The sequence below is a fragment of the Pipistrellus kuhlii genome, unplaced genomic scaffold (assembly GCF_014108245.1).
Source record: "Pipistrellus kuhlii isolate mPipKuh1 unplaced genomic scaffold, mPipKuh1.p scaffold_m20_p_15, whole genome shotgun sequence".
NCBI lineage: Eukaryota > Metazoa > Chordata > Mammalia > Chiroptera > Vespertilionidae > Pipistrellus > Pipistrellus kuhlii.
This window is the reverse complement of record NW_023425460.1, coordinates 30,801,473-30,827,384: the sequence shown is the minus strand read 5'-3', so window position 1 is coordinate 30,827,384 and position 25,912 is coordinate 30,801,473. Positions and strand designations below refer to the sequence as shown.

The window sequence follows — 25,912 nt, the reverse complement described above, 5'->3', positions numbered from 1 at the left end:
TGGGGCCAAACTTCCCTTTTTGACTTTTTCTCCCATCATTTCTATAATGAATCCTTTTGTAGATGATCTGATTCATTCTTTGCCCATCTAATAGACCTTTCACTTTCCCTACCTTGAGGTTTTGCCTAATGAGGCCTATAATTTCTCTTGTGATAAACCTGGAATGTTCACAAACTTGCTATTTTGAAGTTGAAAGGGACTTAAAAAATATTCTGATCCAGAAGGCTTAGCTTAAGAGACTTGTCCAAGGTGATATAACAGTTAATTGCAAAGCTAGTAAAGAACCCAGTTCATCTAATCTTGTAGTCACAGGCTCCATGCACAGCCTCACTCTGCCTCAATTTTTGGGTTGCTAGGAGCAGTCTCTAAAGAATATGCTGAGAGGGCCTCTGAGTCTCCTCTGACGTCAACTTTAAAATATGTGCCAGTGTGAATTTTCATATATAGAGTATGGGATTTTTCAAGAAAGTCACGTCTGTTTTATTTACCCAGTGTAGTCCCTGACAGCGATATGCAAATATAGAATTTATTTAGTCTGTCTCCCCTGGTGACTTGCCAGTCTCCAAGGGGGGTGGAAAACATTTTGTTTCCCATGGGTTTTGTTTGTCATAGCTTGATTTCCCATAATGAAAACAGCTCTGGATAGCTTCATATGGGACAAAGCTGGAAATTATTAAATGTTTCTGAGTTATGTACATTGGGCATCCATAATTTACTTATGAAGTTCCTCCATGCATTGCATTTAGAACTTGCCAAAATCTATCACTTGGATATTGGTTTCTTGGGTATTCTGAGGAACTACAGTATTTGACAAAGGAGAACTAGTCTTTTAGTGTAAAAAAATTGGAACCTGAGTTTTATTTACAATTTAAGAATCTCTCTTCACTAAGTGTGTCCCCTTCGGCAAAGAATAAAAAGCTTTGAGTCTTATTGAGAACTATACGTTCTTTCACTTCTGTGCTAATATGTTCTTTATCAGAATGGATGTTCTTGGCCCCCAAATCCAGCAGCATCCTGCTTTTCTGTATGTAATTTGCTTGTAGCATTTATCTGAATAGCTCATTTATGTGCTATCACTTTCTGTGGTATCAGTAAAGAACAAGACAATCTTTTTTCTTCATGAAAAGAAACAATTTTTTCCTCTTTTCCTAATTGGTTCTGTCATCTATAAAAAAGAACAATTGCAACTCTTGTTCAGAAATGAGATTTCTTTTTTTCTGATGATAAATGAATATCCATGGAATATGTACAAGCTCAATGGGTAGGAGAGAAATAATGGTTTTTGTAGATTGTGATTTTGATGATTTAATCAGTTCAGTTATCTTTAGTATTTTGAAGTCTAGAAACTAAGCAATCATTTTTAAAGGGAAAATATGCCTACAACATAGTATCTTTTTTAATTAAAACATTTTTAATTTTAATGAAGAAATAGAAGGTCAGAAAGTCCAAGTAATTTACTTAAGGTCACACAGGTAGTTTGCTAGAGCCAGGATTTAAACCCAGATTTATTGACTTCTCTGATAGTGAATGCCAATTGCCTATTCAATATTTCATTCCTCTTATAAACTGAACCCCAATTAAAAAATATTTTTATTGATTTCAGAAGGAAGGGAGTGGGGGAGAGAGAGAGAAACATCAATGATGAGAGAGAATCATTGGCTGCCTCTTGCACAACCCACTCTGGGTATTGAGCCTGTAACCTTGGCATATGCCCTCTCCGGGAATTGAACCATGACCTCCTGTTTCATAGGTCCACACTCAACCACTGAGCCATGCCAGCCGAGCTGAACCCAGTTTTTAAGGCAGCAAAATACTGTATTTTTCAACCTCCTTTTCACCTAGGAGAAGCCATAAGATATAAGTGGAAATTGTTGGATGGGATTTCCAGGAATGACTCAGCTGGGAGTCATCTTTCACTCTTCTTCTCTTTCTGTTCCTGTCTTGATAGTAGATGCAATGGCTGGAATGCTAGCATCTGTCTTGTGAACATGAGGAAAACTTGAGAATGCAAGCTACAGGCCTGTGCTAAGAATTGCAGAGTAGAAAAATAGGAGTCTAAGACCCTGAAGATGATGTGATGACATCATAACAGTCCTGGTCAGCCTATCTTCAAACTTTATGTTAGTGAGAGGGTGGGGTAGGTAAAATTCATTTGTTAGATCTGTGGAACAAGCAGCTGAATGTAGTTCCTAATTAAGACAGACTTTAAGAACCATACTACATTTACTACTGCTGGCCTGCCTGCTATATTTTGAATAGCTGAGTGACTAATGTTTTACATAATTCCATGTCTTACTAGTCAAAGTATAGTGCCTGGGCCATCAGCATCAACATTACCTGGGAGTTGTAAGACACTACTAAGAAAGAAAATTATAGGCCAATATGCCCAATAAATGTAGATGCTAAAATCCTAGCCTATAATTTGTTAAGCATTTACCTTTAACCTACTTTACAGTCATTATGTTTGGGCTAAAGGCAGAGGGAGAAGGAAAATTCTCAGGCTATAATTTTGTTTTTCACTTAAAAAAACAACAACCCACAAACAAACCTTTTATTATGGAAAATTTCTGAAAGACCTGCAAAATAGAAATATATAAAGAACCCCTATATATCTATCACCTAGATTCAATAAAGACAACATTTGAAAACAAAAAATTCAACTATCTTTTCTCTTTTTCTAAAAAAAATTCTTTATTGTTGAAAATTTTACATACATATCCTTTTCCCCCTATTGACCTCTCTCCACCCTCTCCTGCCCCTCAGCATAGGCCCTCTCCCCCCTACTGTCTGTGTCCATCAGTTATGCTTATATGCATGCATACAAGTCCTTAGGTTGATCTCTTACCCCCCTCCCATCTCCCTTGCCTTCCTTCTGAGATTTGATGGTCTGTTTGATGCTTCTATGTTTCTGGATCTATTTTTGTTCATCAGTTTATATTGATCATTATATTCCACAAATGAGTGAGATCATGTGATATTTATTTTTTTTCTGCCTGACTTATTTTGCTTAGCATGATGCTCTCCAGGTCCATCCATGCTGTTGCAAATGGTAAGACTTCTTTTTTATAGCAGTGTAGTATTCCATTGTATAGAAATACCACAGTTTTCTAATTCACTCATCTGCTGATGGGCACTTAGGCTGTTTCCAAATTTTAGCTATTGTAAATTGTGCTGCTGTGAACATAGGGGTGCATATATTCTTTCTGTTTGTTGTTTCTGACTTCTAGGGATATAGTCCTAGTAGTGGGATTACTGGGTCAAATGGCTGTTCCATTTTTAATTTTTTGAGGAAACTCCATACTGTTATCCATAGTGGCTGCACCAGTCTGCATTCCTACCAGCAGTGTATGAGGATTTCTTTTTCTCACATCTTTGCCAGCACTTGTCGTTTGTTGATTTGCTGATGATAGCCATTCTGAAAGGTGTGAGATGGTACTTGATTGTCATTGTTAGTACTTGCATCTCTCAGATGATTAGTGAGTTTGAGCATTTTTTTGTTTGTTATGTTCTTGGCCTTCTTTATGTCCACTTTTGAAAAGTGTCTATTTAGGTCTTTTGCTTATCTTTTGATTGGATTGTTTATCTTCCTTTTGTTAAGATTAAGCCCTTATCAGATGTAACATTGGCAAATATGTTCTCCCATGCAGTGGGCTCTCTTGTTTTGTTGATGGTTTCTTTGGTTGTGCAGAAATTTTTTATTTTGATGTAGTCCCATTTGTTTATTTTCTCCTTGGTTTCCATTGTCCTAGATGTACTGTATCAGTAAAGATTTTGCTACTAGATGTCTTATATTTTGTAGCCTATGGATTCTTCTAAGATATTTTTTTGATTCAGTTATTGTATGTTTAATTTTTAGTTGATCCTTTTTCATATCCTCGAGGTCTAGTTGAATTTATTGGCCTTTTCTAGGAAGTTCTTGAAAAATCTTATATCCAGGTGTTTGTTTTCCTCCATTCCTTTCATTTGTGGTCTGTTTTTTTGTCTCTGCATTTTCACTGCTTTTTATGCTAGCTGTCTTATATGGGCCAGTAGGTCGGCCTCCCAGTTATCTGAGGTGGACACTCTTGGTGCACCCCTTTGTGGACTGTGTGTACACCCTTGTAGTTAAGTCTTGATTGTTGTTGGTGTCACTGGGAGGAATTGACATCCAGGTTAATTTGCTGTGAGGACCCGTGTGTTTATAATGGAAGAATTGCTGAGCTGGAGACATGCTCATGGGCAGGAGTTGCTTCAGTGGGGCTTTGTTGCTCACTGAGTCTGCCTCTTGAATGTGTCACTTATGGATGTGAGTAGTTGAAATCTGGTGTCATCTCACACTGATCACTAGATACACTAGCTTCTGGATCTCCAATGGGCTGCAGGTCAGCTACTGTCTGAGGCCACCCAAGAGGAGCCATAGAGAGAACTACAGTTTTCTCACCTTTGCTTTGGGTTTGGAGGATTTGGAGCAGTCTGACCAAAGCTGCAGTTTTTTGGTTAAGGTGCGATAGGGCAGGCCATTTATATGCAAAAGCTGCTGTGCGGAGCTTGGGTGGGTTTGTAGATTGTGAGGGGTGGGGTCTCAGGGAGTCACTCGAGTAGGGCGAGGCAAACAGTCATGGCAGCCAGTCAACTGTCTCTACGTCTTCTTCGCGTTCCAAGTCCCCGCACAATTGCTGGCACACCTCTGCAAGAAAGCCACCCTCACTTTCCAACCTGATGGGAGACAGTCCAGCTCTCCCCATAAGAGTTTGGGCCCCAGCGTCTCCCCAGAAACTGGATTTCAGAGTAACTGGGAGCTTGTCTCCCTTCAGATTGAAAGAAGCAGCGCACCCAGTCGCCAGCCTGATTTGCATGCCTTTGTACCTCAGCTTTTCAGTGCTTATGCACATCTCAATGCTTTTTTCTCCTTCCCTCTAGTTGTAGAACTTACACTCAGCCAGCTTTCCCAAGGTTCTGGGTGATAGACGTTTTGTCTTTTAGTTATAGTTTTGAAATTATTGTGAGAGGCAGCAGATTAGGTGTTTACCTATGCCACGATCTTGGTTTCTCTCCTACATAAAATTTAATTTTTTATCCCACATTACACAGTGACAGTTTAATAATAATAATAATAATAATAATAATAATAATAATACCTCCAAAACCGATTTGGCTCGGTGGATTGAGTGTCGGGCTGCAGACTGAAAGGTCCCAGGTTTGATTCCGGTCAAGGGCATGTACCTTGGATGTGGGCATATCCCCAGTGGGGGGGTGTGCAAGAGGCAGCTGATCAATGATTCTCTCTCATTGATGTTTCTATCTATCCCTCTCTCTTCTTCTCTGTAAAAACTCAATAAAATATATTTTAAAAAATATTAAAAAAATACCAACACTTCTACTAGCAATTATTATGATGTATAAAGATACATAAAGTACTGGGCTTTACTAGTAAAGATGTGTCAGAGATGTATAAAATACTGGGCTTTAAAGTCACTTGAACTAGTTACTCTGTGATTTTTAGTTTTTAAGGGCTCTTTTAAATTTCCTCTAACTAAGTAAAATATTTGCAGGGTTCTAAGTCAAATCAGTAAAACAAGCTAATTTTAAAAATCCAGTATCTCTATATAATATCTTAGTCTACTTGTATTTTTATTTTTTTCTGTTGGCTTCCAATGCGAGCAGTATTAAAATTAGTCAGATAACTTCTCTCCTTCCCCAGTCCTTCCACCCCAATATTTGATTTGAAGTAATAGTCTTTTACTCCCAGTTAACCAACAAGCTTTATTCTACCTTTTTCATATTTTATTAGTTTTTGATAGTTTTACTGGATCCTACATTGTTAGAACATATAAACATTGCCTGCTATATTCTCTCCTTTATATCCGTCATTTAGTCTTAGTTCTTCTTTACATAGATGCATCAGCTTTCTGCTATTGTTTTCAAATATGTCTGATGCCCTTTCCAGTGAGTAAGTATGGGGGGGGGGAGGGGACGAACGAGAATGGAGAGAGAGGGAAGAAAAGGGAGAGGAAAACAGGAAGAGAGAATGAATGAACATAAACAATAATTTATGCACGTGAGTTAGGGGATTTCTGAGATTTTAGGAGACATTTTCTATGCTTTACTCTCTAACCATAGTATTCTTAGCAAAAGTGAAAATAATCATGGATATAGACTTAGTCTTTATATACTAATAAATATTGTGCATCAAATTCAAAATCTACTGAGAAAACAAAATTTCTAGTATTGCTGAAAAAAAACACAAAATTTGTTTTATGCAAAATATATCTTCTATTATATAGAAGAGGTTGTCATTTAGATTGAGGAGGAAAGATGTTAAAAATGTTAAAAGACATGTTATATTAATTTAAGTATCTATTAACTAATTAAGTATAATATAGGGTCTACTTATATGTTACACAGACTGGTTCAGAATATCCCATTGGTTAAGAGGTAGCTTCTGGAATGACAGACCTAAATTTGAATCCCAAAACTGCTACTTATTAGTAAGTTACTTAATCTTTCTTACAGTTTTTTTCTCTTTTAAAATAGACAAATTATGGGAACTTTTCTATTAGAGTTATAAAGATTCAATGAGGTAATGCATTAAAATGCTTTACACAATGATTGGTACTTAATATGTGCTCAAGAAAGCTAGTTATTTTAAATATTATTCTTTTTCAGTTTGGGTGGATAGGTGGGTTTCATACTTGAGATGATGAAGGAAGGGCTTATAGCACATGTGTCAAACACAAGGCCCGCGGGCCAAATCCGTCCCGCCAGGCCTTGCAATGTGGCCTGCACCGCGCTGTCATCACTGCACTCCGCTGCGTTTCCATCACAATGACAGTTTATGACTGTTCAGTAAACCATTCGGCACGCGATTTAGGCTGGATTTTAGATTTTGGCCCCTTCTCTGATTGAGTTCGACACCCCTAGCTTATAGTGACATCAGCTTTATTTTTATATTGTGTCTCTCCCTGGCAAGAATAGTTTTTGCCTGCTTGCCTGCTTGTTCTGTATTGTGTGCTTATACTTCCTCTGTAATGGTGCCTTTGTTTTGATTTCATGATGTCTTGCACACAGTGGGAATCCCATATAATAAAAGGGTAATATGCAAATCGACCAAATAGTGTAACGACTGGTCACTATAATTTGCACTGACCACCGGGGGGCAGATGCTCAATGCAGGAGCTGCCCACAGGTGGAATGCTGCTCAGCCAGAAGCTCTGAACCGGGATCACGGCTGGCAAGCACAGCAGTGGTGGTGAGAGCATCTTCTGCCTCTGACAGTTTAGGCCCGCTCCTGTGTCTAAGCCATCAGTGGGACATCCCCCGAGGGCTCCCAGACTGCTAGAAGGCGCAGACCGGGCTGAGGTACCACCACTTCCCCCACCCCCGAGTGTACGAATGTTGTGCACCGGGACTCTAGTTAAATAAATAATAACTGTTCTTGTCTTCATGGAATACAAGTAGCACCTTACTTGTTTATAGATAATTTGTAAGGTTCAGGTGGACAATCCCCAATTTTATCCTCATGTAGCTCATCCTTTTTCACCACCTGTACTTTCAGACTTCCCAGCAACTGGGGATTATTTCTTTAGCTAGTGGTGGTTGTTGCTAGGTTTGTGATTGCTGCTTCATCTATCATTACACTCACAAAGATACATAGACACATCTGTGGGCATTAATTTTCATAATATTTTTGACTGACTTATTCCATATTTTACAATTGCTTATTCACTGTCAGCAGCTGAAGCCCTGTAACTGTGTATTCATTGTAGTGTTTACCCAATTTCTGTCGTCTTTGGCTTTGGAGCATCATTTTATTAGTGACATAGCATTTTTCTTTCTCCCGTTTTTCCATGGGTTGTATGTTAAGTGTTATGTGGACTGCAAATATGAGTTTCACAAAAAATTTAAAGAACTATAGAAGTTTCAGTACTTACTTGCTAAAACTTAGATAAATTTAGCCAAGAGGATACCTCTTATAAAAAAATAGAGCTCAGGCTGTATTTGCTGTTCCCGACAGTAATGCTTCTCAGATTTTAAATCTGAATTTTACTCATTTGGGGATATTTGTTAAAATGTAGATTCTAATTAGGTAGGTTTGAGTTCTTAGGTTATGCTGATGCTAGATCTGTGGACCACACTTTGAATAGTAAGGCCTTAGAGGAGAAGTATGATCTGACAAGATATACAACAAATTATTAACACATTTTGTCTTTAATTTACATTTTATGGGAAATATTTTGGAGCTGTCAAATGATTTATATTAAATGTTAATATCAAAGATAAATGCAAGGAAGACCTATTTACAGTTTTTAGCTTCATTGGGGATGGATTAGGAAGCATATTTAAATAAGTACTAGTGGTCTAGTTTAGCCATTAAATTCATTCTGACATTACTAGGTCTTTTTTTACATGTACCTCAATGAATTGTTACAACCATGAAAATTAGATTACTATTCTTATTTTACATATAAAGAAATTGGTATTCAGCAATGTTAAACGACTTCCTTATGGTTAGAAAATAGTAAAGCTGGGATGAACTTAGGTTTGACTTAAAAGCTTATTCATTTGGCATTGTAGTAAGCTGCCTTCCTAAGATCGTTTTTATGGGAAATTGGCTTTATATAAATATTTAAAATATATATGGAACCCTCTAAAGGAATTTGTATGTTTATCTATCTGGGAAATTTAGATAGTTTAGTCTTGTGATTCTAGGATGCTTATAGTAGTGATGGAAGGTGTGTGTGTGTGTATACATTTTCCTTAAATGAGATGCATTTGTAAGAAGATATTTCCTCCTCTCTAAAGCCAGAGGCCTGAAATAGGTTTCTTCAAACCCAATTCCTATGATAGGTGTGATATTTTTATTTTTGAAAATGGATTATCAAATAAATAGGGGAGTTGGGAGGGGGGCTGGACTTGAAACACTTTCACCAGCAGATGGCACTCTAACATTTCTTAGCAGGCAACCCTTTAAGTAGTCTCAAGTAGTCTCAAGGCAAAACTGGAGACAAAAACCAAAACAACCAACCACCCCCTAACTTATTAAAATATGAACTATTTTCATTATAATTGAGATGCAAAATAACATATCTATCAAGTAATAGAACTATATGTGTGTGTGTGTGTGTGTGTGTGTATATATATATATATATATATATATATATATATATATATAATTATCATTATTATGAAGCCATAATCTTTTTCAGTGTTCCATGGTACTTTTTCCCATGCTTTATTGCAACACTTTTAACTTGGTCATTTTCAAAGTTTGATTCTGAGGTTTCCAAAGGCAAGATTATTCTTTGGATCCCAAGGTGAGTGGGTGGGTAAGCATACACATGTCCTAGGCCATAGGCAGCACTCAATAAATATTTCTCCCTTTCATTCCTTCCAGAATCGGTTATTGCCTTGAATTCAGGAAAATGTTTATGAACATTAATCCTTGCAAGGCCTTTTAAAATTTTTTTCCCTTTCAAAAATTATTTTAGAGGTATTGACTCTAATATGTTTGATATATGTCCTTTGATATATTTGTATTCTTGTAAAATGTAGTTTTGTTGTGTTTTATTTTCACTAATGTTATGCTATAGATTTCATTCTGTTTTTAAAAAAATATATTATATTGATTTTCCACAGAGAGAAAGGGAGAGGGATAGAGAGTCAGAAACATCGATGAGAGAGAAACATCGATCAGCTGCCTCCTGCGCACCTTCAACTGGGGATGTGCCCGCAACCAAGGTACATGCCCTTGACTGGAATCGAACCCGGGACCCTTCGGTCCACAGGCCGACGCTCCACCCACTGAGCAAAACAGGCCAGGGCTCATTCTGTTTTTTTCATATTTCTCACATATGTAAAAGACCATCCATGTTGTATGTACATTTAGTTCATTGCTCTAAATATCTCCTAACTGCTCCGCTCTTCATTTTACCAGTCCATTTGCCTTGTGATGGACAGCTAGGTGCTTCCAGTTCCTCAGTATTAAAACGAATGCTTTACTCACCATCCTCGTTCAAGTCCTTTTATGAGCTTTTGGGAGTTTATGTCCATAATGGGATTTCTGGGACTTAGGGAATACACATATATAGTGTCACTAAGTATTGCCAGATCACTTTTCAGAATGGCCCAACCAGTTTACACTCCCATTAGTATGCAGAAAGGTTACCATCTCTCCACATCCACAATTAGTGTTATCAAATATTCAAAATTTGCCAATCAGATAGTGTAAAGTGAAAACATTTCTTGAATGAAGGAATAATCAGTTGATAATCTATTAAAGGTAATAGGTTCTATGGTATTTACTTGCACAGTTTATCCCCTTTGAGGATGGTTTCTCACTATCTGAACTTTAATTGTTTAAACTTAGGAACAGAATAGATTCTAATTTTTTTTTAAATACCACTTAGTATTTGAACTCTTGCTTCTCATTACTGAAATCTAGGAATTAAATAGATTCAAATAACATGGTATCCCTTATCATCTAAATCTGTTCTGTGAAACTATAAACCAAATAGAGGTTTTATAGCATGGGATCCAGGATATGCTGATGTGCCATTCCAAATCAATTATCAGAGTATCTGTGAGATGGTCCTGGGCATGATTATCTTTAAAAAGCTCCTCAGGTGTTAATGTGCCCCCATGACTGAGAATCACTGACCCAGACTCTCAAACTATTTTTATTTCTTCCTGATAGGAGAAAACATTTTAAAGTATTTAAATACAGTATTGTGCTGTCTAGGCTTCATAAAAATCAAGAGAAATTTGAAATTTAAGTGTCTGATTAAAATGAAACATACTTTCTAAGAGTCATAGCATATCAATCCCTCTAGATTACCAAAAGAAATTGAAAAATCTGATGAGAGTTAAGGCTGGTAAGGTTTAGCATAATGGCCAATGAACTAAAGAAGGACTTGGATCTGCTTATGTGGGGACAACACTACTTGAAAGAATTAGGGCTTTAGATGTTAATTCTGGCAGAGGTTAAATATTCAATTGAATATGTAGAATATATTAGCAGATTTTTATTATTGAAGAGTGGACTTGCCCTGAGGTAGGCTTTCTCTTGTCATTATTTGTTCAACTCCCATTATTATAACTAAGAACTTTAGAGTATTTTAAAAGGTCAAAGTGTACCATTAGCCTAGGGAACAAAATAAAATGCAATCACAGCTAGTTATTTTTGGGGGGTGAACAAACATACTTGTAGATGTTTTACTATAGGTCTAATTTCTCAATGTTGAGACCAAAATAGGTATATTGAGATAAATATATATGACATATATTTCACTTAGAAATTATCTTTAATAATAATTAAGGTTTAGAATTGACTGATTAGGAAAGTGGTATACTGGAAACTATAAACAACTTATAGTTATTTGAAGGTATATACTGTTTATCATTAATGAAGCTGTAAAACATGTGAAAGGCAATCTGAATTTTTGTCCTAGGACATAGAATATATACATATAACTTATATCTGTAAAAGTTCTCAGGCATCTTCAATAACAAACATGCCAAAACAGTCTATCTAGTTTTCAGTTAGCAGAGCTGGCTTTAGTTTCAGGTTCTTCAAGAAATTAGCATTTTGATCATTTTGACTCTTGATTTCCTTACCTGAATTAGAGGATAAAGTTTGTCCTGTCTATTCCAGCAATTTTCAACTTTTTCATCTCATGGCACACATAAACTACTTACTAAAAGTCTGCTGCACACCAAAAATGTATTTTTTTCCAATCTGACAAAAAATAGGTATAATTTTGATTCATTCACACAGGATGGCTATTGTTGTGTTGGCTATTGACGTTTTTTAAAGTTGACAATTTAAAACAAAAGAGTGCCTCTGACTAAATAGTCAAGAGTGCATGTTTTAAAAATTCTTGCAGCATACCGGTTGAAAATCAGTGATCTATATGCTATGACTATGAAATGGAATCATATACATAGATGTAGGTAGTTATTATACTATTTCAAAAGCTTTAGGTTTCAGCTATATACATTTCTTCCTACCTTATCTATGCAAATTACATTTACTTCCACCTTAAAATCCAACAGTGAAAATGATAATTTAGTTACTATGTGCCAGGAACTAAAGATATTACCTCATTTAATTCTTGGAACACATGTGGAGGGAAATTTACTTATGCCTCATTTATAGATGGGAAAAATGACTTGTTCAACAAAGGTCACATGAGCAGATAGTAGATTATGAAATAGATTTTAAACAAAGTCTATTGAACCCATGCAATTTACAGTATAACCTGATGCTTTTCAGGACTTATCTGAATGTACAAAAGGCAAAATGGGCTAGGATGGTAAGGTGACCTATCAATGATTGTGTCTAAGGATAAAAAAAAACTTTTTAAAAATTTATCTGTATTGTTGAAAGTATTACAGATGTCCCCATTCTCGCTATTGCCCTCTTCAGTCTGCACCTGTCTTCACCCTAGGCCTTCACCACACTAGGACATGAATACTTGTAATTTATTTTACTGTTACTTGTTTTTCCACTTGTAGTAGTTGCCCACATAACTGCCATATCTATCCTGAAACATGCTGAGGGATTTCAAACTTGATTGAAGAGAGTCAACTATAATACATTTATATGGTTATGATCTTCCCAACATGCATTTACTGTTTGATGGCAACAATGGGAACAAAAACCATCCAGCTAGAATTTTCTTATATAATGAGGTAAAACAATTTTTAGAGTTATAAATTTCTTTCCCATTCAACTTCCCATATGAAGAAAGTGTCATCATTCGTTGCTTCTCTTAGGACAGACACAGTCTTTCTTATTCCTCAGCACTGTCCTTTGCCCACTCTGTCTCCCCTCTCCTAGTGGAAAATTGAAGGAGGCATATAAAACCTACATAACTTTCCTTCTTTTTTCCGATGCTAATTGTAGACAGAAGAGCCTGCATGGTTGAAATATGTGGTATATTCTTTCATTATAATTTATTACTACTTTTATTGATATAATATTAGAGTTGACCTTTTGTTTTAAGATTATCACAAAGTTGGTTATTTAATATTAGTTTAATTCTTGTCTCAGTTATTAATTGACAGGATGTATTTATGGCAAATGTGGGAGAGATGGAATTAGAAATAACATGAAATAGCTAAGTCGGCATAATATTTTAGAACTTATGAAGTTATTAGTTATACATAATAACATTCATTATTCAGTTATTATTCAACTCTAGGATACTATATTAATTTTACAGAGTAGGCAGCTAAGGTTTAGAACAGTTTAAAAGTTTACAAAGGTCACAAAGCTGGGGTCTGGCAAAAACAGGTCTTTCAACCCCTAGTCAAAGCTTTTTTCCTATGTTGACAAGTTGTTTGAGCATATGCATTATTTTAGTTACTTATAGTTGAATGTGATGGAGTCAGTCATCCCTGGGTTTCCATCTTTGCTGCTACTTACTAGTTGTATACCATGAGAAAGTTGCTTAATATCTCAATTTTCTTACTAGTATATGTAAATTAGGCATGATAATTAATTATATACATCTCAGACTTACTCAAGATTAAAGATAACATAGGAATAGCTCTGAGCACCATGCATGGACCGTGAGAGCTCAATCAATAGTAGTCATCATGGACATGAATGTTTAAGAGAAGAAAAGGAGGTATATAGAGTCAATGAGTTTGTGATGGGCTAAAAGTGAGAAAAAAGCATAGGAAAACTGGAAAGAAATTATTGTAGTGAAGATGACTATCATTTTAAAAGTATGCACTCATTGCAGCCACGCAGTAGGCCACAAAGTAGAATTTGGCCATACACACAGATACATCATTAGTCCCAATCACCAGTCCTAGTGCTAATGTTGGTCACTGGCATACTTCTATTAGTATAAAATGAAATGATGAAAATATAGCAAATTTTCATAAAACTAAATTTATTCAGTATAAACACTTGCTCATTATTTTCCCATATAATTTCAGCTTTTTTTTTTTTTTTGGTTAAAATGTTCTTTTGGGAAGTAATAGTGATAAATAGTTGATTTTTTAATGTCCTTATTAGACAAAATAAAAAGTTGGCACTAATATTTATTTTGAAATCCCATAGTCTAGAAATCATTGAATCAGTTAATCTTCAAGATTTCTTATAGGTCTGGGAACCTAAATTCCTAGATATCAAAGGAATTTATCTTTAAGGACCATTCAGTAATACCAGGCAGTGAACATCCAAGGAGACTTCAATGTATCTAGTTCCCAATAATTAATATTTTATACAGAGGATCAATTTTTGTTCCTTAGGAAATTACAATCTAAGACAGCAGAAATGCAAATTGTTGTCCGTCCACAGCACACAGAAAGTAGGATAGAAATATCAACCTAATATACAGATTAATAATGAGCTACTTACAGCATATAAGAAGGGGGTTAGATAGGAGGCAAGACAAAAATCATCTTAAGGGCAGTGGGTGCTATTTGGAAGGAGTAGCCCTGTGAAGATCTATAACTAAACTAAATAATCAGGTCATCTTGAAGTCAACCAGGAATATCTGGAACTCCCTAAAAGTTATAGGATTGCTTTCTTTACCTTGATTTCCTGAGACTGGACATGACTAGAATTTCAATGGCTATAGCAGAGAGATGGTTTTAATAAGGAATTATGAAAAAAGCATTTTGGTTTGTTGGCTTTTATTTTTATACTACATACAGGTGCTGATGAAAACATTAAATACTGGTTAAAGTAAATAGGCCACCAAAAGATTACAGAATAGTTGGGCCAGTAAGCAAAAATTGTGGTTAAAATTAATGATTAAGCAGATTCTGATTAAACCTAAGTTCATCCTTAGTCACAGGAGTAGGTATTTTTGAAAGGTACATTAATATAGAGATCTAGTGTAGGGGTGAAATTATGCTTTTTTCTTTTTTTTTCATCCTCACCCAAATATATGTTTTAAAAATGATTTTAGAGAGAGAGGATATGAGAAAGAGGGAGAGAAGGGAACATTGATGTGAGAGAGAAACATCAATTGGTTGCCTCCCCCCACACACTTTGAGTAGGGATTGAACCTGCAGCCTAGCTTTGTGCCCTGCCCTGACCAGGAATTGAACTTGCAATCTAGGTATGAGCCCTGACTGGGAATCAAACTAAGTGCCTGAGTCTGAATAAAATTAGGCCTCTGTATAAAATATCAATTATTGGGAACTAGATACACTGAAGTCCCCTTGTATACTCTCTACCTGTTATTGCTTGAATGGTCCTTACAGATAAATTCCTTTGATGTCTAGGAGTCTAGGTTCCCAGAAATCTTGAAGATGAACTGATTCAGTGATTTTAGTGAACCAAACCCACTACCAATTAACTGAGCCACCCAGCCAGGGCTGAAATGATTTCTTTATTTCATTCAAGTAGTCTCCCTTTAACCTCATTTTATGCAGTCTTACTTCCAGAAAAGGTCTTCATGGCACTTCCCAGTCTAACCCAACCAAACCTCTGGACTTCCTGGTTGCTTGGTTTAGTAAAAGCTCCTCAGGAAACCTCATTTGAAGGCTATCTATACTAGCTCTTTCCAGATTCCTTTATCCCATTGGTGGGGAGAAAAAGGGAGACAGGTTGCAATTTCAGTGTTTGTGGGTTCTGAGACTACCCTTGGGGAAAATTTTTGATTTGCATTTTAGAGTTTTGCCTGTTTGATATCAGAAGGCCTTGGGATACTCATATATACATCTGCTGCACAAAGTTGTTCTTCTGTCAAGTAGAAGGCCCATTTTGTTCCAGAAATAAGCCAAAAGTGAGGACTAATGGTCTGACTGCTCAAACTGGGCCTGGCTTTTCTTCTGCACTTTGATTTGAGAAATAAGGTTGGAGCCGAGAAGTGCTGTGGGTCTCCACTTGAGGAGCCAGAGCAGGTGGTGAGGGTTCAAGGCTGTTCCTGTACATCTAGGGCACATGTGTCAAACACAAGGCCCGCGGGCCAAATCCGTCCCGCCAGGCCTTGCAATGTGGCCCGCACCGCGCTGTCATCACTGCACTCCGCTGTGTTTCCATCACAATGACAGTTTATGACTGTTCAGTAAACCATTCGGCCCGCGATTTAGGCTGGATTTTAGATTTTGGCCCCTTCTCTGATTGAGTTCGACACCCCTAATCTAGGGGGATACTTGTGGGTGGACTCTAGGTGACTTCAGGTTGAGTTTGCAAACCCAATGGTGTCATTCTGTTCCTCTGCAGCACCATAAAGGCTCACTTCCCCACAGCAGAGGTAAGCCCAAGGTTGACCTTAAGGAAGGGCAGCTCTGTTGTGCATTGGAGTAGAGTGGCCAAGCAGTGGTTCAGATGGGATGGGTGCATTGTTGCTCAGACTATCCAAACACAGACCAGGCTGCTTTGACTTGGCCTATGTCAGCGTAAATTGAAGTCTCCAAGACATTTCACTTTGGCTGCAGGCAGAACGGAGCCACATGCAGCCTAGATCCTGGTGCCCTTACACAGAGATAAGCTCTTTGACCTGGTCACTCTGTATATTTCTTCTGGCCACTCTTTGCCCTATTGAGGTCAGAGGATGCTTCTGGGTGGATACCCAGTGTGTTGCAAAGGTCCTGACTGGTGTCCATGGAGTCTTCGTCTGCACTCTGCTTTGGCAGGAATCAGTCACTGCAGGAATCAGGACTGCTCTGCTACTTAACTAACATCTTTGCTCTCCTGCTTCAATCCAAAGGGAAGGGCACAGAATAGGCCCAATAGCTGATGCTGTGAGGATCAACAGGCACAGACTGGGGTGGACCTTTTACTCCACTGTGCCCAGGGCTGGCGCTGGGCTGTCCTGTTGGGGTTGTAGTTAGACCAGCCTTCCCCAGAACCTCACAGGGAGGGAAGTAAAAAAAAAAAAAAAAAAAGACATCCCACCCTGTACTCAAAACTTAAAACAGTACTGCTTGGATCCGTTCCTCCACTTCCTGACCCTAGAGGGTTAAATCTGGAGGGTACAAAGCCACCCCTTCCTCCTACTTCCCGCCTCTCCCCCAACCCCCCCTTACCTTTAAAAAGTTAAAAAATGTCTGCAGTGGAAATCTCTTAAAGGGGCGGTGCTGGTGAACGAGTACTCTTGGCACGAGTTGCTGAGAAGGCTGGCTAGGGGCGTGAGTTCGCTCCACCAAGCACCAAAACACAGAAGAAAAAAAAAAGGGAAAAAAAAGAGAGAGAGAAAGAGAGAGAGCAAGGGGGGGGGGGAGAGGAAGGGAAAAAAAAGGGGGGGAAAGCAGACAGACACACACTTTAGATAAGGACAATTAGTCACCAGCGAGACCCTGTAGGGGGAGAGGTTTAAATCAGAGGGATTTAATGAGGGTGCTCTGTGCCTTCCCTGAAGCCATGCCCTCCAGCAACTCCCGCCCCCCCTCCTGCCTAGCCCCGGTGGCTCTCTTCTTGGCTCTGTTGCTCCATCTCTTCCTTTCCTCCCAAGCTGGAGACAGGAGACCCTTGCGTGTAGACAGAGCTCCAGGTTTGAAGGAAAAGACCCTGATTCTACTTGATGTGAGCACCAAGAACCCAATCAGGACAGTCAATGAGAACTTCCTCTCTCTGCAGCTGGACCCGTCCATCATTCATGATGGCTGGCTCGATTTCTTAAGGTAAGGCAGGGGCTTCCATGGATCATTTTTTTTTTTTAAAGTAACAACCCCCACCCTTCCTATCTCCCATTCCAAGGGGGAAGAAGAAAATAAACCAAGCGGATCTCTCAAAGAGAAGAAAGGAGGTTTTCCTTCTCCTGGAATATTTGCTGTGAGGCTGTAACTGGTGATTGAGAAAAGCAATGTTTTCTATTAAGATGCACATGTTTGCAATGCAGAAGGCATTTCAGAAACTTATCAGTTATGACTGAAGAAATGTTGTGCTTACATATATCTGCAATTAGTCTACCCGGCTCCTTTTGAAAAAGAGATGAGCCTCAGGACAGTTACAAAAGTGAAGAAAAGGTCTCCAGCAACAAAGACCCGAGAGGAATGTATGTATGTATGTGTGTGGGAGAGTGCGTGTCTGCGTGTGTGTCTGTGAGTGTTCAAGCCGGGAATAGCACGAAAATGGAATTTTCCACAGAAAGATAGTTTTGTCAGTTCTCTCCAACTCCCAGACAGAAAATGAATTTAAGCAGAGGCTTTGAGCGATAGACAAGTGGGTCAGATTTTAAAATTTTTATTTTACACCCTCCACTGTCATTTCGACTGGAGGACTTTGTAGGATGCTTTATATAGACCGAAGGGCCCCCCTCCCCCGTCCCTCCTCCTTAAATCTCTTGCGGTAACTGCATAGTTTAGTTTTTCTTTAAAGAAAAAAAAATCCTCGCTCTGATCATAGCATATATAAGGATAGCGGAAAGGGTTCTAGAAATACTCCGGAGATGTTTCAGAAGTCTGGACCCCACACTGGCAGATTAAACCCCGAGGCTCTTGTTCACAGACCCCCTTTCTCTAGGGCTTGGAATCTCTCTCGCCGGTTGTTAATGCTCAGCAGTTAGGAAACCACGATCCCTTCCCATCAGGGCCAGAGTCGCAGTGTAAAAAAAAAAAAAAAAAAGAAGTAATCTGTAGTGCTGAATCCAAGTGCTGAGTTTTTAAAAATCCCTCCAAATTGGAGGCTCCGCTGTGGGCTCACCCAGAGAGTCCTGAGCGCTCCGAGTCTCCTTTCTCCGCCCTGAGGCCGCGACCGCTGCGCTGCTTTCGTGAGTACCTTGGACTCCTCGCGAAATTCGAGTTTTGCTTCTCGTGTGCGCCCGCCCCTCACTCAGCCCTCTGGGTCTCCTCAGGACTCTGCCTGGTCAGCGGGCTCGGCAGGCAGCGGAGGCGCAACGTGGGCTCTCCTTCCACGTGGAGCAAACCTGGCGTGAGGACTGGGTGGCTGTGCCGCCGCCTCCGAGGCCGCCCCGGTGGCTGCCCGCGTCTCCGCGGAGGCGGGAGCTGCTCCGCGCCGCCTGGCGTCCTGCTGGGACGCTCTTCTCTTCCCTGCAGCAGAGCGGGTCTCTGCGCTGGTCCCCAGGTGGGGGGCGACCGGGGTTTGCCGAGATACACGCCCCACTTGCATTGCACTTACCCAGCTGCGCAGACTCCTTCAGGATTCTTTTTTTTTTTTTTTTTTTTTTTTTTTTTTTTAAATCCCGTTTGTGCCAAATGCTTGCCACAGAAAAGATTCTGGAAGGCGGCATTGGGGGAAGAAGCCGTGGCGGGGGGCGTATTTGCATTGGCTGTGCAGGCTTCCGGACAGACCGTTGCTGGAAATGCCGATTCCGCAGGTCGGACTTCTCTGCCCGCGGAGGGCCACGCGATGTCCGACTGCGCTTTCCTGGAACGAAGTCCTAGAGTTCTCCGCCGCCAGACTGCCCCGGGCGGCCAAGACTTCTCAGAATGTCCCTAAGCGGAATCCCCGCTCCCCTCTCTCACATCTGTCCCCTTTATGATACTCTCTAGTTTCTCCATTTGGGTGTGGATTTTCAGAACCTGAGCCAGCCAAGTGTTAAAAATAACGTATAGTAACAAGAGCAACTACAATTGCTCTTTTCCCACCTCTTTCCGAAGTAGCAGCGCTTGTGTTAAAAACAAAACACACAACAATACCAAAAACTAAGGAAATCCTGAACCCAAATCGAGGTAAATGTTTTGTTCTGGTGCTCCTCCGACGCGCAGGTTCCAACTTTCCGCAAACTTCACTTTTCCCACGGCTCCTAAAAGGCTCCAAGTGGGAAGGAAAAAAGATGGAGCCCCACTGGGAGGAGGAGAGAAGAATACCTTTCTGAGGTCGCTCTGAATTACTGTAAGGGTCAAAGAAATACTGCATTTCCTGTGCAAAGCCGGGGTGGAGGTATTCACAGAAAAGCAAGGATTTTCCCCGGGAATCTCCCTCGATCTGGTCTCTGGGAGGTGGTGCGGTTGCTCTAAAGCAGTGGAAAAGCAAAATCAATTTAGGTATTAAAAAACCAAGTTAGAATCAATTTGACCTCAGGTGCCTGGTCTGAGAGAAAGAAAGAGAAAGAAGATGGGTTTAACTTCCTCTACTGAAGTTGCGGTGCCCTTGGGGCCCAGGAGGCAGATCCCGAGGTTCAGCAGAAGTTTGGCAAAAAACGGAGCCCCGCTGCACGCGCGCTGCGCATCTCCTTCAGGAGCGCTTTCCCGACCGCAGCAAAGCCGGCAACTGCGCCTTAGCCCCGTGTTCTCAGAGGTGTCCCCCCACCCCTTTACACACTCTTAAGGAACATAATCAAGCCCTTTGGAAAGTATACCTTTGGCGAGCAGCGTCGGGCTGTCCGAGGGAGGGGTCCGTGGCCAGCTGGGCGCAAAAGGCAGGCTTGGGCCAAGGGCAGGGGCTACAGGCGCACGCTAGAGGCCGCGGAGCTGCCAGGAGCCCGTGCAGTCCGCAGGTTGTGGCGGACACCGAGCCTCTGAGCCTGGGCCGGGTCGCTTGCAGAGAGTAGAAAGAGGGCCTTGCTGGGTGCTTCTGGCCTCCCGCCTTCCCTCGGGATCCTTTCCTCTCTCTTTCTCTACCCCGCAGCTCCAAGCGTCTGGTGACCCTGGCCCGGGGACTTTCGCCGGCCTTTCTGCGCTTCGGGGGCAAAAGGACTGATTTCCTGCAGTTCCAGAACCTGAGGAACCCGGCGAAAAGCCGCGGGGGCCCTGGCCCTGATTACTATCTGAAAAACTATGAGGATGGTGAGAAACTTGCTTCCCATTCTTGCAGGGTGGGGGAAGTTTGGAAAGTGGGAGCGAGCTGTGTGTGGACCGGGTGGGTGGAAGTAGATATGGAGGAGAGCCTGTTAGAAGCTCCCCTGAAAAGCTGATAGCTGCAGGTGAGGGCAAGCCGGAGTGTGGGACTCCTGACGTGATTATGCAAAAGGGGCTGTCAGGTAGTCCAGGTCTCAGCTGCTTCCAGCTAGGCTGCTAAATCCCAAGGCCACGGTGTAGCCCAAACTTCTGGATGGCTATAGTCCAGTGGGGAGAAGATGCAGTGGTTTCTTGAGAAAATACAGGCGGGTTCATAGGCTACTAAAGGTCAGGTTCACATTTCATTGCTAAAATTCTAGAAAAAAGTGGCCGTTGTTTTTATTTCTTGCTTTCTTGAGGTGAGAATTCAGCCTTTTTTTTTTTGAAACCTACCCTGAAGTTTTCTGAAATAATCCCTTTTAGATTGGTTTGAAAGTCTCCACAGTCAGTGCTCCTTTAGACTGCCTAATCTCAGAGTAACATTAAAAATAAAATTAAAATGGGATTATAAATGCCAGCCTTCCTTCCTGCCAGGATCAGATGAGCTAAGTGACTGGCTTTGAAAATTCCAGATCCTGTTCCAGTGTGAGGTGGACCAATCTTTTTAGGTTTGAATAGTTGCATTTTCAGTAGGAAAAAAAATGGTATTTAAAATTTCTGTTTAGGGGGTTTGGTGTTAATATGAACTTCCTGTGTGGGTAAAGGGACATACTTTTTTTCATACAGGCAAGATGGGAATTGGCGGGTCCTCAGCCACTGAGACTGTTTAGATTAGATAGAAGAGGCATTAGTGTCCATTTTTGGAGGACCATCTCTGTCCTGCTGTTCCTTCTCATAAGTGAGTTACAGTTTTATTTTTAAAGGGTACAAGGACAGTTTCTCATAGTTCCCTGGGTTTTGTTACACCTTGTCTTTATAAATCAACAAAACGAGAAAATGCTGTTGTATTTTCTGGAGCTTTCACTGGATGGGAATTCTGGAGAGGTACTGGGATTTATTTCAAGGGTGGCTGAGAAACTTTTTTAAAAAGTGTCAAAATGGAAAAAGAGAACAAGGCTGAGACTTCTTGAGTTTGAAGTGTGAATAGTACTTCTTCTTTTATAACATCTGCCAAAGTGTGTAGATATTTAAGGCTATATGTTTTCAAAGGTAAATGTCATTGCCATAAAGATTAGATTGCAAGTATAATAGATTTTGCTGTCATTCAGCATAAAATCCTGAACAGCAGCTCTGTTGGTAATTTGACCCAGGACCTTATAGCTCCCAGGGTCACTGTCAGCTCTTGTGATCAGACACAAGAAGGGAAAATATTAATGCTTTCCTGATGAAATAGCTCTTCTTTGAATCCATTTGAAATATTTCCTCTTTAGTTTGTAGGAAAACTTGTAAGAGACCCAGGAACCATTGGGGGAAATGACTATTTATAAGATATAGGAATTGGCCTTTTTCTCCAAAAATTGTACCTAGGATTATATTACTGATTCATTGAGAACACGAGATCATCTTCAAATGAAGGATACAGTTTGTTTCCCTTTGTAAAAGGAGAAAGTGGGCACCATGGGGAGAAAAGAAATTGACAAAAGACTGCCCCATAAAACTTCATAGAATTTTAAAAAATCAGAATTGGAAAAGACCTAAGAGATCATCTTCAATTCTCCCACCATTTCAGGGGCCATCCAGTACAGGATCATTCCATATTGAATCCTTTTCTTGTTTTGTCCAACCTGGCATTAAATATCTCTAGGAATATAGTTTTCACCATTTATATAGTAGAGAGTTCTTCTGTCCCATAGGGTTTTGCCAGCAAATTTATCCTGAGATTTTCCTTTATACATATTCCCTAAATAGTTATAATTACTCATTTTGTATTTTTTAGATGTCTACCTTCAAAATAATTTCTGTCCTTGGCATATTACCTTCAAAAAAAGAGGTTTTTGTCATAGCTGTTTTTTTTTGTTTTGTTTTTTTTAATCTAGACTACTTGGATTTAATTCTTTTAAAACTTTCTTTAAAGTCAGTCCTTTCAGACACTGATCTATTTTATTGCTCCTAGCTGCACTTCTTTGATTTATGTCTCTTGGTAATAAGATGCTCTGAACTATATCACTATTTGAGTCCTTAGCAGAGTTAAAGAGAGTGGGAATGCCCTATTTCTGCCCTTTGATGAGTACATATCCTTAAGTCACCATGTTGTCTTTATTGTTGCATATTGCATTACAGAATTCAAAGCAAAATTGTTTTAGGTATAGTCTCAGCAATTTTGGAAAATTATACTTTAGTTGTTACTTTTCATTCAGTGATAATTTTCATCTTAAAATAATTAGGTCTTCTTAGTAAATGGCTCTATAATAGGTACTTAGGCATAAGCACCTTATTTAAAAAAAGATGTACTGACTTAAACATTTTGTATAATAACAGTCATGTGGTTTGTATTTTCCAAATAATTTTTAAGTACTTTAATGCAACTATGTTTTCTCTTTCTACAGCCATTGATTATCACTTTTGGAACTTCTTTGGTTACTCCTTTAATATACTCTATGCTTAGGCAACTTAAATTTTATAGAAACATGGTGATGATGGAGAAAATAAAAATTGGATTTTTCTTTATACCTTGGAATCTTACCCTTTGCCGAACTTCCTCTCTGTCCTGTGATGTTATGTTTTTCTTGCTCTCAACAAAGAAATTTGGGTTAATTTTTTGTTCATAAGTTTGTTTTGCTCCAATCTGTCCTTTTTTGTTACATATTCTGTGTGCTTTCTTTATATACCTGCCTCTTAGCTGCGCATAACCATACCTTCAATCAAGTTATATACCATTTATTATGCACATCAAAACCTAGCTTAATATTTCTAAAATATCACATTCATCGTATCATCCTTTAAAAGCATTTTTTTCCAATTACAGTTGATATAACAATATTATATTAGTTTCAGGTATATCATGTCACTCTTTTGCTAAAACAATGATTATTTTTGGATTGCTTACAGAAATGTTTAAACTCCTCAACTTGACATTCAAGGCCTTTTACATTTAAACCTCAGCTTATCTTCTGTAACTTGTGTTTCAATATACCTTTTTATACAACCCTACTTAATTTCACTGTCTTCTTAAAGCACTGTCTAAACCCCGTACCTATGTTCAGTTGGTATATCTCTGCTTTGAATCCCTCTCTTTCGGCTTTATTCAAATCTCACTCCCTACCCTGCCCAACTCATGAAGGCCTGTTGCAAATGCCCCTTATTTCCACAAAGCCTTCCGTGAACAAGGCATCCCATAACCATCTCTTCTTTCTCTGGATCGTGGTAGCTTTGGCTCTTTATGCTGTTCTTTTGGCCCTCTCTACTTTCTTTTGCTTTTTTACTTTTCACACAGGTATTTGTTTGTTTTAACTTTCCAATTGGCTCCTTTGGCTGAAGCAACATCCCGTACATACACAAAAAAAGTTGGTGCGTTTGTTCCTGGTTGGGGCACATGCCTAGGTTGTGGGTTTGGTCCACAGTCGGGGCGTATGTGGGAGGTGACTGATTGATATTTCTCACATTGATGTTTCTCTAAAACAATCAAAAGCATATCTTTGGTTGAGGATTAAAAAAAAAGAATGCACATTATTTATAGGAAGGGATCATATCTAATTATTGTGGATCCCCAAATATCTAGCATAATGTATGACACATAGTAAAACTTTAACAAATATTTTTAGATACATAAAAGGTTAAAAGCACTGTTAAAGGCACTGGGAAAATGGAGGAGACCAGTGAAGAAAAGAATTAATATAAACATGAAGATTCTATTCATTTTTCATCTTCAATGCATGTTCCCAGGAAGTCCACTTTTAATGCTTAGTTTAATGACATTCTTCATTTTCGTAGCCATGTACTCTTTATCTTTGGTAGTATAAGTTGTCTTGATTTCATGTGCTGTGTTAAATCAACCTTACCACTTGGTTTAAAGCCTTGTACTGGGCTTCACTATTGTTTTTTATTGTATCTATTTGTTCTGTGCTTTTACTTTTGCTTTTTCTTATTAGTCTTACGTAGTTGCTATGTCTAACTTTTCAAATCCTGATTTAACAGTCCCTTTCACAAGTTTATTATTTTTGTCTCTATTTCCTGAAGATTTTCTCTTCATAGAGCTTTTGAAATCATAAATGATCAGTGTGAGTACACTTTGTAAACTCTAAGGCCCTATACAACTATTATTATTGCTCTTTTCTCCAGGAACTTTTCCTACTTTTAGTAGAGGTGAGGTAATTAATTCCTTTTCTTTCTATCCCCATTCCATTAATGAAGACATATGACATAAGAATAATACAACTGCCAAAATACATATTTACCTTGAATGTATTCACCTTCCATTATCTCATTTTACTTCACCTAAATGTTTCTTGAAATTCAATTATACTTAAGTATTTATATAAAAAGAACAAATATTTATTGATTATCTACTTTGTGTTTAGTTCCATGATGAACAAGGAATGGCAGAATATCAAATAAAAAATACTGTCCTAAATCACCATTAGAAAACAACAGTGAAAACTGCTGTAGGTAAGATTTACTAATCAGTGTTAAGAAAAGGAGTCCAGCTGGTGTGGCTCAGTGGTTGAGCGTGGACCCAGGAACCAAGAGATTGTGTTTGATTCCCAGTCACACTGTCTCAATCCCCAGTAGGGGGCATGCAGGAGGCAGCTGATTGATGATGTTCCTCTCTCATCAATGTTTCTATCTCTATCTCTATCCCATCTTCTCTCTCTCTCTCTGAAAGAAAAACATCAATTAAAAATAATTTTTAGCCGAGACCGGTTTAGCTCAGTGGATAGAGTCAGCCTGCGGACTGAAAGGTTCCAGGTTTGATTCTGGTCAAGGGCATGCACCTTGGTTGCAGGCAAATCCCCAGTAGGAGGTGTGCAGGAGGCAGCTGATTGATGTCTCTCTCTCTCATCAATTTTTCTAACTCTCTATCTCTCTTCCTCTCTGTAAAAAAATTAATAAAATATATTTTAAAAAAACAATTTTTATTGTGGTGGTTTTAGAATATGTTCTTAAATTCTTTGATACTTTGATCTAGGATATGATTATTGACTTCTCTTGAGAGTAGTCTGGATTTAATGACTTGCTTCTAAAGAAGAGAGTCTTAAAGGGGAAAATATTAACTTTATGGTGGAGAAAATGATAGATATTATTTCAGCAAAGTGATCAAGGTTAACATCAGCAGATAAGTCATGTTGAT

General features: G+C 39.0%; 1 protein-coding gene across 1 annotated transcript in view; it reads left to right on the top strand.

Annotated features, from left to right (window-relative positions):
* The first annotated feature begins 17,051 nt into the window (after positions 1–17,051).
* HPSE2 (heparanase 2 (inactive)) overlaps positions 17,052–25,912 on the top strand; it is a 439,765-nt gene continuing 430,904 nt past the window's right edge. Inside the window, exons 1-2 of the mRNA XM_036438802.2 lie at positions 17,052–17,568; positions 20,477–20,634. Of these exons, the coding sequence (XP_036294695.1) occupies positions 17,279–17,568; positions 20,477–20,634 (448 nt within the window). The 5' untranslated portion in view covers positions 17,052–17,278. The remainder of the gene's footprint in view (positions 17,569–20,476; positions 20,635–25,912) is intronic.